The following is a 13,834-nucleotide window of genomic DNA, read 5'->3' as shown; positions in this document are numbered from 1 at the left end:
AATTTTAACAATCCAACCAATCATGGTGTTTATATTTGTTTTTCCTCTTACTTTTTTACTCAAATCGAGAAAATCTCTTAATTTGAAGTTCATTTGTCAATATGTCATTTGGGCCGTGCCCCAAAAATTATAGTTTTTTTTTTAGTTAGACCCATTTTTAATTAAGCCGACCCGGTCTGAAAGTCTAAATTTATTATTGATATAATATTAAAAATATATTTATATATATTTATAATTAAATTTAAATAAAATCATTTATAATTAATAGATAGTAATTTGGTGTGAGACAAATATATCAGCCGTGTTTAATCTCACATCACAAAACCTTACACAACAGCCTATCTGAATGAGAAATTTTAAGGAGAGAAGGGATTGATCGTTTAAAGTTAATTTCATTAGCTCTTAAATGCAATGCCAGTAAAAGCAAATATTAATAATGAAGAACTTAATAGTAGAAAGCTAATACAAGCATAAAGCAATGATCAATTTACTTAAATTAATATCTAGTATTTGCTACTATTGACTGATCTCATTAAACCACTGTTCATCCGACGCAAGATGGATGTCCTTTGCTTCTTCGGTTTGCCGCCGAAGAGGAATGCGCTCAACGGAACTCTAGACCGCCTTTCGGAGCATTGCAGTTGGCCACTTTGGCGGTTCTTAGACCCCGAAATTCCCCATTTTTCACTCAATCTTGCATGGTTCCTCTCAACTTCAAGCTGCAATTTTGTTACATTGTTCAGACCAGCTTGCACTTCGATTGCAACTCGGACGTTCTCTTGTTTCATGTTCAATATCTCGCCTTGGAATTTGGCTGCTTGGTCGCTTGTGAACTTGAACTCATCATCTTCAGCACTTGCTTTCAGAGCCCTTGTTATTTCTTCTTGGATCTCACACAATGACGAGAACCGCTCCTTCAGTTCTTCTTTTAGCATTACACCCTTTTCCATCCACACTCTCAACTCCTTCTGCACCTCTCTCAGATGTTTGTACAGTGGCCGCGCGTCTGATTGCGGCGCATATTTCACACTGTTTTCATTGTTATCTCCGCTTTCCTTTCGTCTTTCCTCGATTTCCAATACCTCCGCCGATAAATCTTTCACTTGTTCTTCAAACTTGTTCACCTCTTGGAATGTAGTACTGAATCTGTACCAGAAATCCAAGTTCTCTTCAAGTAGTTCATCGATGTCCGCCCGGAACTTATCTTCGATTTCTGAAGTAGTTCCCGACTTGGCAATTTGCATCACCGCATCGATCACATCGAAGCCTCCGTTTACTCGGCTTTCTGCAGGCTGAGTTTCGATAACCACTATTTTCTCAGAAATCACTGAACTTGCTTCACCAACACCTGTTTGGCTTAGTTTCTCTTGTAAGGATCGGATTAATTCATCTTTCATGGCATTACTCTCTTTAAGTTCTTTCAGCTGCGACATTATGTCAAACATCCCATTTTGGTTATTTGCCTCAGCTTCCTTCAGCTTCTTCTCTGTATCCTTATTCTGGTTTCGAAGCTTCAAACTGTATTCCATCAATATATCCTTCGCTTTGTCTTCAATACCTTTCGACAGCAACTGCTTCGAGTTTGGCTCATCCCCTTCTATTCCAACTTTGGCAATGGTGTTCACTGTCAGTGAAGAAGCTCGCGCTGTCGAGTCTTCACATTTCTCCGAAGCCATTGAAGTTTCATGGCTAATAACCCCTCCATTTGTACAAGTTGCATCAGATTCATGCTCTTTTGCGGCTTCGGTGTCCTTCCCTTGTAATGAAGTAGACACCATGACAGTTCCTGTTGTTGTTGTTGTTGTTGTTTCAAGCTCAATGCCTGTTTTGGTCTCCTTCTCATTTGATGATTTGACTTCCATGGATGAGCTCTTCTCTACTTCATCGACCTTGTCATCTGGCAATGGCATCATACGATCAAATTTTTCGGAAATATGATCAATACTACAATTTGCTTCAGTGAAATAGATTTGGAGATTGTTGTTTTTATCTTCAACAGTCTGGCTCAAATCCTGAATCTCATTCAACTTCCCCTCCATTTCCCTTATCTTCTTCAATTTCACATCATTTTTCCCATCAATCGATGTGGCTTTTTCATCTTCCAACACCTCAATTTGACCCTGTAGCTCATCGATCTCGATTCGTAGTCTTTGGACAAGAATCGACTGAGATGTGACCGTGCTTTTTAAGTTGATCACGTTGTTCACGAGTTCATCGATCTTCTCAGCCATCTCCGTCACACTCAAAGTTCCACTAAAGAAAACCTCAAACTGTTTCTTGATCTTCCCCTTTAAAGATTCTATTTCCTTTCTCTTTTGGTTATCATCATTGTCGCTAGCACCCTTTTCTTGATTGACTTCATTCAAGAGATGGAACTTTTTCTTGAGGGCGTTCAACTTCTCCCTGGAAACCTTGACCCTTTTATGCTCGATTTGAGCTTCCATTGCAGACCTCTCCTGTTTCTCTTCGAGCTGAGCCAATGTATCTCTACAAGATTTCAAAGCGGTCACTTCCATCAGGATTCGAGCCTCATCATCTGCAATCGCTTTACCTTCGCCAAACTCATCTTCCAAGCCACAAAGTTGCTTATGAATCACTTGAATCTCATTGTCTAATTCCCAATACTTGGCCATCCCACTCTCGTAGGTGCTGTGAGCGAACTCTTTCTCGGTCTGCAATGCCAGGATCCGTTTCTGAAGCCTATGAATCGCATCAAGTCCTTGGGGTATACTCAAACCGGATTTCGGAATCACACTAATACTCCCTTTTTGTGATATTATCTTCTGTTGCTTTTTCTTGAAGCCTGATGTGACTGAGCCCTTAGCATCTTTAAATAGAGGGTTTGGGACATTTGGGACAGAGGCGATATTGCCTGTGGCGTTCTGGGGAACGTAGGGGAGATAGGAATGGCCTTTGGAGTTGTCAGTAAGATATGGATGGGCTTTCGAGTACTCAGGAACATAGGGGACGTAGGAATATCCCTTCGAGTTCTCCAATGGCTTTTTCGAGAACTTGGGAGACCCGAATTCGTCTTCGTCCTCCATCGCGAAATGAAGCTGCTCTGGGAAAACGGAAGCAATGGTGCTGTTAGCATTTTGTAGCTCAGTTGATAAGTGATCATATCTTTCAGCTAAGGCTCGATAAGCTCTATAGGATTCTTCCACAAAATGGATCAATTCGGGCCTCCTTTTGTAGTACATTTCGGCTCTCCTTGCGAACGAGTCTCCTTCTTCGTCCAGCAGCTTAAGAACAGCCTTTACCTGTTGCTCCATATCTGCATTTTCCCCACAGTTCAGACATCAAAGATTCAAAACCCAGAAATTATTACAAGAAAAAAACAAAAACATCAAGCAAAAGAAATACCTTGAAGGTTTTGATCCATCCATTTAGACTGCTTTGTTCTGATATGACTAGCCCACCACCATGAATATGCATTGTTAGCTGCTCTCTGCAACATCTTTTCAATCCTTATTACTTTCCTTTGATTTTTTATTCTTTTTTGTTATTGTTTTTGGTTATGTGAATGTAAATGTTGTGATGATGGAGGGGAGGAGAGCAAACTAAATAGGTCATGAATGTTGCATTGTTCCAGGGTGTTCAGGGCACCCTTCTTTTTTGCTTTAACTGACATTTTTCTATTTTTTAAAAAATTATTATAATAATAATAGTAATGATAAAGTTGTCAAAAAGTGTGGGAAAATACTAATTTTATTATTAGAAATCAAAGCTGTTTAAGCTAAAGTAGTATAATAATCTGTCAGCCAGTTGAAGACTAAACAACTTTTGGAAAGCTTTCAAATAAATAAAGAATGCTTTTAATAGAATGTTAGGCTATTAAATTTAGGAGCCCCCTGATCTATCTGGTTGGCAATGACAGGTAATTTCAGTTATATTTTTGGAGGGTAATTTACGTAATTGTGCGCAGCACTATTTTAATCATTATTATTGTTTGGGTCTCCTTGATTTTCATCAAATTTATTTATCATATGTCACCATCATTATATTGGATTTAAGTAGAATATTAATATATTTTATTTTTATTTAAGTTCGGTCAGAAAAAAATAAAGACTTAAAATTTTACTCAAATCCGTCTCATATCGGCAAAATAATTATCCTAAATCTATTTTAGGCTCATCCATATAAATTTAAATATATATATTTATATTATTTTTAATTTAATTTTTAATTTATTAAAATTTTATATATAATTATTTTAACATTTATGTAATGTTTACATTATAATAGTATTTTATACTACTATCAATTTAATTTTTATGTGTTATAAATTACATAATATAAAATATTACAAACTTAAAAATGGATAGGGCCGAATCGAGCTCGGGCTTTGTATGTTCAAGCTTGAGTCTAGCCCATGTTTTAAACATGTCTAATTTTTTTTTTGCTGAAACTCATTTTTTTAGACTAATATTTTTACTCAAACCTTTTTAAATTTCGAACAGACTTTTGAACTTGAACAAATAATTCGACTATTAATAGATCTAGTACTGATTGTAAATTTTTTTTTTAGAAGATTTGAGTCCTAAATATAAAGTGACCAAAAGAAATCAATTTCAAGACTTAAACGAACCATATAATCCTAATTTATTGACCTTTTGACCAAATCTAAATATTTTAGAAGTTATAAAATTTTGATTGAATATTATTACTTATAAAGACCGTCTGGTTGTTGAATACTGCTAAATCTGAGAATGGTTGGAACAGACAACTTAATGAGAGCAACAATAGAGAATGCCGAAATTCATTAAGAATGTTTATGTAACTTGATAAATTATTTATGTAAGTGGGTGTCTACGTAAAAGTTAAATTCATTATCAATTAATAAATGGAGATATGTTGGAACAATGCATTTTACAAGAGAATTAGTAAATAATGCAACATACAAGCACTAAAACTATTCACGTTATTTAATAAATTTCTCACGTCTGTGAGATGTTACTCATAAAATGAATCTACTATCTACGTATAATGCAACCTCCAATTATAACTCAATGAATTCAAGAAATTTTGTTAAAGATTTCTACCAACTTTCAAAGGAGTGAAAAAAAAAAGTGTTTAATGCATAAACGATAAGTTGTATGTTGAACAAATGGTGGTCTCTTAATTTGGAAGGATGAAAAGCTCCATAAATAGGGATAGGATCTAATTATTCTTTTCATCCCCTTCTCAATCCTTTTGATTATCTTTTTATAAATTATGAACTCTATAATATCTAATTTTTTATTACATAAAAAGTCTATTTTGTTATCACTAAACAACTAGTGCAACAATTATTTTAAAATCGTTAACTAGTGTGATTAACGAGAGGATGAAGTGGTGGTTTGGATGGTAGTTCATCTTGAGCCCAAGCAAAGAGCCACTAGAGATTGGTTGAATGTTTTAGATGATACATTATTGATGAAAGGGAATCTAATTTGGAAAGGGACTTGGTCTTTTTCAATTACTATCATGAGCTTTTATACTAACAGGGATGTCTATATGCTTAGAGACTACTGGCAGTAAAGTCATACTTTGTTTCCTTATAGTGATGGTGATGTGACGTCTTAAGATATGACTTTTTAGGACAGCTAGGCAATCAATAAGTCTATATCCTCCAAGTGCGTTCCATGCATGTCCAACGAAGATCACCTTATAGTTGGTATGGTTAGGATCCATGTTCATTGATCCTCGAAATTGGAGATCCCCTTGAATCATTTGGATCATTGCGGGCTTTATTTCAAAGTTACTCGCATTAATAGTGAGGTGATTAATGCTTCCCTAAACAACCTCCAAGTTAAGCATAGCATTGTCCTGCAAAGTTATTTGTTCCATCGTTGGTGGTTATGGTGGTTGTCTTTCTACTCTTGGGTCTTCAAACGACTGGTCTCTTTGTGGAGGTTGGGCGTCCCTCAGATGTTGAGCCCTTCTCACATATGCCAAAATTCGTTCCGGTTCGAAATGTACAACACCGTTACCAGTCTGGTCATGCCCCACCTCCTACAAGCAAAAAAAGGTAAAACAAGTTAACAAAAATTTAAAAAAAATAAAAAAAACACAAAGAAAAGTTGTATCTATAAATTTAGCTTTTGTCAACTATGTCCCTATATAACATGCAACAAAACTAAAAATAGCTTAATCAAGCACCAACTCCTTAGCAATGGCGCCAACAACTTAACTGTCTTCGCATCACCCTCACGAACGACAGGAGGAAATCAACAATTAAAGACAACAAACAAATAATCAAAATCTACTAACACGCGATGTCTGTAAGTGTGACAGGTCAGTTGTAATATAATTGTACAACGGGTACGAAGTACTCCGAGGATCGAACCCAAAAGAGTCGCAAATGAGCAAATTCTAGCTACAAGTATGCAAAATAAAAAGTCTAACTAACTAATTGCTAAACACTATAGTATGACAGACCATAAAATCAAGATTAATTATACTAATTTACCGACTAATTAATGCAAGGACTAAATTGTAAAATATACAAAGTTACTAAATTAACTAACGAATAACAAATGATGGTTGATTAATTTTGATTTGGTTCACTAATCTTTGAATTAGGGATCTAAGTTGCTTAAACCCCTAAAATTTATCTCTCGACTTTACCAAATTAGACAAATTAGTCTGGTTTATCTCTCAATCTCACTGGCTAACTCGGAACTAATGAATTGGTGCTCAACATTACCTCTCAATATCACTTGCCTAAATATCCCCTTAGGGACGTCAGTCCTAAGTTTTTAGGTTTATTCAATTTAGTTCAATTTATTTGCAACTTAATCCCTCATCAAAAAATCAGCTTACCCACATCTCCATCAACCAATCTCCTTAGAGTTTAATTATCCATGCTAAAAACTAAGCTAACAAACATGCAAGAAAAGGAAATGGTAGCCATTAACATAAAGCTTGAGAAAAAATATGAAAGTTTGGATTTTTAATATATAAAACTTAAAAGAAAAGTGTAGATGAACATTCAGTAGTAAAATGAAGTAAAATAAACATAAAAGTTGAAGTCTTTAATAGATTAAACTAAAAGCAACTGAAATGTAACACCCCTAACTAGTCTCCATCACCGGATTAAAGTTACAGAGCATTACAATACAATCTGAACATTTAACTTACAATAAAACAATTATGCAAAGTGATTAATAACATTTAGTAACTCAATTTAACTAATGTAAAAATACACTCACGGGCCTAAAATCAAGCTTATGGGGCCCTAAAAAAAGTTTGAAAATATTCAGGGATCATTTTGAAACAAAATAGAAAAATTGAAAAATAGGGGTCACACGGCCATGTGGCTAGGTCGTGTGACATAGCCCAAATCGTGTGAGCATTCGAAGTATGGACACATGGTCATATCCCAACCTGTGTGGATATTCGAAACAATGCCACACAGCCGTGTCACAGGCCGTGTGCCAGACTATGTAACAATCGAAGTACCTTCACACGGCTGTGTCGCAAGCCATGTCCTGACTTGAAACACATGGCCATGTAAAGAGTGTGTGTAGCACACAACCGTGTGGCAGCCAATGTCCCAAGCCATGTGCTCTTATTTGTGCCTTCAAATGCAAGTCTACAAATTCATGTTTACTTGGACATCAAGCAACTCATTTACCAGCAATTAAATCAACTTAAAACACAATTAAATCAACCCGAAATATGCCAAAAAATCCTACCTAAGTGCTTAACCAATGTGTCCTCATTGACACCACAATTTAATAAACAAATACATCCACAAAACATACTACAACAAATTGCATTCAATCTTATAAGTTTATACCTAAAAAAACACATACCATACTTATCATCTCATTTTGTCCATACACAACCAATATACCATTTTTTTCAACTACTTTCAAGAATTTATACCAATTAGCCAAAACATAGTTATATGCAAATTTCATACTAAAACCAAAAGCAACCATACAAGCAAATTGTTTCCAAGTTTAAACAACTTTACTCCAACCTATTATGTAACACATGAAATAAGTATTCAACGTATATACAAAACACACCTATTACATGCCATATAACTTAAAGATAAACATATTAAAAACTACTAAAAGATATCGAATAGTGTGATTCTTTGAGTTGATCTGATAGCCCGATTCTACAAAAACATAATCTACAAGGAAATAAGAGAAAAGACACGAGTAAGCTTAATAGAGCTTAATAAGTTCAATGGTTAAAAATGATAAGCTTACTGTAAAAACACATAATTCACATAGTATCAGTTAATAAACTAAAATCCTGTCAATCACAACCATTTAACAGGTGAGTCTTTATATCAATACTCATAATAGATAAACAACCCAATTGAACTATATCATTCAATATCAACTCATATCAACCAATAAGAAAATCATATAATCACTTATAATACGAAATAAACCGTATAACCAATGAAAATCTACCCAATGAATGATATAAAGGATCCGGATACACGATCAACACACCAGAATGCTCAAATGAGCTAACCAACCGAGAACACACTTGGGCACCAAGTGCCAACTCGTAGGCTAACATCCCTCCGATACACACCTAGGCACTGAGTGCCAAGCCCGAAGGCTTTACATACACCCCTGATAACATACCTGAATCACTATAATATAACACGATAGTCCGCAACAAATGCTGGACTTCAGTATATTCAATAAACAAGAATAAATAATAAATTATCATCTCACCACCAATCAACCCCGTACTGCACGCGATATAACCTATTGGCATGTCAATTGTATCCTATCCTATATTCATCATGCTTGATACACATAACCATATAACAGTTTCCATTTCAATCAATTTCTCACCAATTCAAACATAATATTTCCAACATAACCAGTATCATCAAATTACATAAATCATATCAATAACATTATTAATGATACTTAAAACATTACCTACAAACTTACCAGGGCTAAACTGCAGAAACAACAAAAGTTTAAGGACTAATCAACAACCTTGCGTTTTCCTCGATTATCAACTTGATCTTGATCTATAATATAATTTATTTAAATTATTAGCCTCAATTTCATGTATAATTCAAGTTAATGCATATGTCTTTTTATTTATAAATTTTCACAATTGCCCCAAACTTTTACACATTACTCAAATTAGTCCCTAAAATCGAAATAAGCTTATTTCCACAATTAAATTCTATACCCATGTAGCAAAATTTTTATCCATATTATTACAGCCCCTAAATTTCAAAAATTTACATGAAAACCAAGCAAACTTTAACATTTTACTTATTTAGTCCCTAAACCTAAAATTACTAAAAATCACTTTACAATTTAATCGCATCTAACAATCAAGCTTCTAAAAAAACCTACTAACACCAAAAACATACAAAACCATCAATGGTAAATTTCTAAACATTTGACAATTTCACAAAATAATCCTCAAGCTAGCTAGATTAAGCTACAACAATCTCAAAAACATAAAATTCATGAAAAACAGGTGAAAATACCTATCATGCAAGTCAATTAAGCCAATGTCGAAAGCTCCCTTCTCATATCCATGGTGTTTCAATTTTAACTAATTAAAATAAAGATAACATCTTGATTTTAACTAAATTTAAGTTTTATTTTCTATTTACTATTTTACCCTTAATAAAACATTTAAATTACGCACCAAAACATCCATTAACTATCCACTACATGAAATGACATGGTATATTTACCATTTAGGTCCATTAATTTTCATTTCCATAGCCATTTAGTACTTATAACTAATAGGAATTAACTTTTGCAACTTTTACGATTTAATCCTTTTTAATTAATTAACTACTTAAATAATAAAATTTCATAACCAGAATTTAATACGACACTAATGACCTCATAAATATAAATTATTTAATATTTACAGGCTAACAAGTTGGAATTGTGCCCCAAAACCACTGTTTTCAAGACCACTATGAAAAGGGTTGTTACATGAAATACATTGAATTAAAGGATGAAATGTCGTTACAAGCAAAGAAAATGGACTAAAAGTAAAATAAACCCTAGCTATAGTGATAACTAACTTAACTAACTTCAAGAACAACAAAAACATGAAGAAAAGTTGCAGAAAAATAACTCTACAGCTAAGGAAGATGAGAACTAAGAAACCCTAAAAATAAAGAAGAAGACCTAAAATGACTAAAGAGAAAACTAAGCGAAACTAAGTCTAATGTTTGTATCCCTCTCTCCTCAGCCAAAATTGGTTGTTTTAGCAACAAAATTTGACCTCATTTTGTAACCATAGTGCCCTTGAATGACCTTTGTTTGATTGGCGCTTCGATTGGACAAAAACTACCCCTGGTGTAATTTGTTTGTCTCCTTCACGATGTGGATATTGCGAAACCCAAGGTAGGATATTGTGATATTGTAATCAATATTGAATGGGGTTGCCCCTTAGAAGGTGGATATCATAGTACCCAAAGTGGATCTCGCGATACCACTGTAGTTGGTATTCATCCCGGGCCTGATAGAGGTATCGCAATTCCCATGCTCCGATGTCATGATACCTCTTTCTTTGGTGATGTTTTCGCACAATTTTGGGCCATCGTTAAGTACCTACAATACTCAATCAAATGTTACGCCCCCAATGGCACAATTGGTCAATTTAGGTCTCAAAATGAGTAAAAAGAGGTACTTACACTTATTAAGTTAAAAATCTAAAATCTACACTAAACTATGGAAAAGACGCTAATTTGCCCAAAAATAAGCTCTTTTAATTATAACGAGAAATCTTGATTTGACATTTCAAATTACGACAGATCAAATAGTCCTCTTGTATTTTCTAAATTAAAACTCAATAGCGATTACACTTTTACAATTTAGTCATTGTACCTTAATTAAGAATTTCTCGATTTAATTACTCGAAAATCCAATAATATAAGCTCTTACTAGATATGTAAATCCTTCTATTAATAATTTCTCTAATTCAATTATGAAGTTTACCTCTGAAACCACATTTTCAAACACCGATTAAAAATTAGGTTGTTACAGAATACGTGAATTCCAGCATGCACAAAGGCATAGAATTGAAAGTTATGTTCATTTGAATGATGCAATTGAATCAACAATGCATTGGGGACAATTGAAGCAACTTTTCACTCGCCTAGGAAAAGGAAAATAGACCATAAGAGGTGTGATCAATGTTATTGTAGGGTCCAATGAATAGTGGGTTAGATTTAACATGAAGAGAAATACATATTTACACAATGTTATGTCTATGTCAGTTGCAACAAAGAAACCTCGCCTGACTCAACCATAGAGAATAGGTTTTTTCGATAATGATGAAGCAGGATTATTTGATATTGAGGGTAATGATTCATTAGTAGTTTTAGCTCTTGTTGCAGGTTTTAAAGTAAAAAGAACTTTGATAGATACGAGGAGTGTTGTCAAAGTGTTAAGTTGAAGGGCATTTAAGCAAATGAAATTGAATGATTCTACATTGAAGTGAGCTAGTCCAATATATGGCTTCAGCAATTAGCCAATATAAGTTAGGAGATTAGATTATCTATCCAATTTCATTCATCTCCATTCATCCAACTTCATCAAATTTAGTTGCATCTTTCTACAAGTCCGTTTAGTTTTTTTCTTGTTCAATCTTATCAAGTTGTGGAATTTATTGGACTTTATTTCTTACTTTTTCTCTTAATTTTTAGATTTTAATTCCCCAAAAGAGTCTTCTTCTCGCAAGCTTTCTTTTATTACAAGAAAGACTATTTTTGCTCTCTAACTTGAGGATATTTCTTCCATATTCTTAATCTTTATTCTTGAACTAATTTTCCATTTTATTATCATTATTTAATCTCCATTCTGCTGGAATTTTTAAAAATTGATTGAAGCATGCACATCAAGTCATTAGAGTAAGTCTAGCATATGAGTCATTTTGAGTTTATTCAAAAGAAGTTATATTAAATTTCTTGATTTTAGAATTATAAAATAAAATAAAAGTTTGCATTGAATTTTCTTATTGCAAATAGACAATAATAAAAAATAAAAAATATACACAAATTAATGTAATTTGGAATAATATAGAATTATTATTAATATCTTTCTAACTATTCACGAGTCCCTTCACCTACTCCGCCAAATACAAATATGCCTGCATGAGCTTTGGTAATGTTTTTAGTTCCATAATGAGTTCTGTTTCACCTACCCCAACCTCCCCAAATAGTTCGATTTTTTCTCAATGACGATAATGAGCTAAAAGATCAACTACTTTAATTCATGTTTCAAAAATATATAATTTTGTATCTAATTAAGCGGGCGCAGATTTATGAATAGGAGATGTTGTGCGAGTATCTATAAGACCTAAATTATCAATGGGCTACGAAAAATACCATTTACGGGTATTTCCATCGAGATAGCAAAACGGGAATGCAACATTAGTTCTTTCTCTTGGTCTTGAATCAATTGAAATGTAATAATAAATCTATTTTTTTGTCTCTTTGCCAATAAATCAACATTATCATGGAGAATAATGGAATATATGAAATCACAATGCCGAGTACCTATGCTTGATTCAATTATGAATAATCGTAAATCTTAACTTCTTAGAGTTTTTGTCTTTATATATATATATATAATCTATAAAAATCAATTTAAACATAAAATAAATCTAAAAAAATCTCTAACATGATGAGAGTTGAACTTAATATACCATGAACTTCAAAGTATTAACTTTTATCATTTAAACAAAAACATCACTTGTTTTTTCATATCTTTTTATAAATTTGTTTCTACATAAAATTTTCACCTATAAAATGATTGAATTGGTGTCGTAAGTTACATGAACATCAACTCAATTGAAGAAATGTCAAAAAATGGTTTTAAATAATAATTTTATTGAATTTGGTTTTAAATAAAAATATTTTTTTGACAATAATAATATTACTAAATGTAAATGCGGACCAAAATTAATTCAATAAAATTTAACTCTTTTTTAAAATAAAACAAAATAGAAAAATGTTTGATGCACCATTAGTATATGGGTTTCATACACCGTGAGTGAATAATAATATGACACCTTATTATTGAATAATATAAAAAACAATGAGGATAAAAAAAAGTTGAGGCTAAATAAATAATAAATTTATTTAAATATAATTAAAGAATAATTAATTATAACTAAATATTAAAATCCTAAATTCTAAACTTATGATTTGAATCATGAAATTATATATCTTAAACCTAATATATTAAACCCTCAACTTAAAATTTTAAATTCGAAAGTTATTAATATTTATTTGTAATAGTTTTAAGTAATTAATATTTAATTATATTTAAATAAAATTATTATTTATTTATAAATACTTCATTATTTTATTTTATTTAATAGTGAAGTAAGGTGTTATTTTCATTAATAATATATGAGAATGTATGATATTATTCCAAACAAAATTCTTTTTTAAAATCTTTAAAACTACACTTTTCTCAATCTTTTACTAATTGCATGTCGTGTTTTTTTTCTTTAAAAAAAAAGTTTAAGAGTGTAAAAAATCTCAAACTTTAAAAAAAAATTAAGCTTTTGTCTTTTTTTTCAGTCAATTGGGTACTTGAACATTCAAAATGTATCAAAAAGGCTCTCAAACTTTTTCAAAAAAGGCAATTAAGCCCCTTTTTTTTCCACTTATTTGGGTACTTGAACTGCCAAAATACATAAAAAAGACCATTTGATCATTAAATTTAACCCCCTAATTTTTTTCAATTAAGGCCACCACATGTCACAACTATGACATGACATGTGGCAAAAAATGGTAAAAAATAAAAATCAATAAAAATTATAAAAATGATTAAATTTTAATTAAAATTTAAAATTAATTAAAAATTATAAAAAA

The 13,834-nt window shown here is 32.4% G+C and overlaps 1 protein-coding gene across 1 annotated transcript; it reads right to left on the bottom strand.

Moving 5' to 3' along the window:
* Positions 1–372: 372 nt before the first annotated feature.
* Positions 373–3,543, bottom strand: LOC107924292 (protein NETWORKED 2D). Its single transcript, XM_016854660.2, has 2 exons — positions 3,364–3,543; positions 373–3,274 (listed from the first exon to the last, which is right to left on the bottom strand). Exons 1-2 carry the CDS (start codon positions 3,455–3,457, stop codon positions 504–506), a joined length of 2,865 nt encoding a protein of 954 aa, XP_016710149.1. The 5' UTR covers positions 3,458–3,543; the 3' UTR covers positions 373–503.
* Positions 3,544–13,834: the final 10,291 nt, after the last annotated feature.

This window comes from Gossypium hirsutum, chromosome A12 (genome assembly GCF_007990345.1).
Source record: "Gossypium hirsutum isolate 1008001.06 chromosome A12, Gossypium_hirsutum_v2.1, whole genome shotgun sequence".
Taxonomy (NCBI): domain Eukaryota; kingdom Viridiplantae; phylum Streptophyta; class Magnoliopsida; order Malvales; family Malvaceae; genus Gossypium; species Gossypium hirsutum.
Note: the sequence above shows the minus strand (reverse complement) of the source record. Positions and strands in the feature narration are given on the sequence as shown.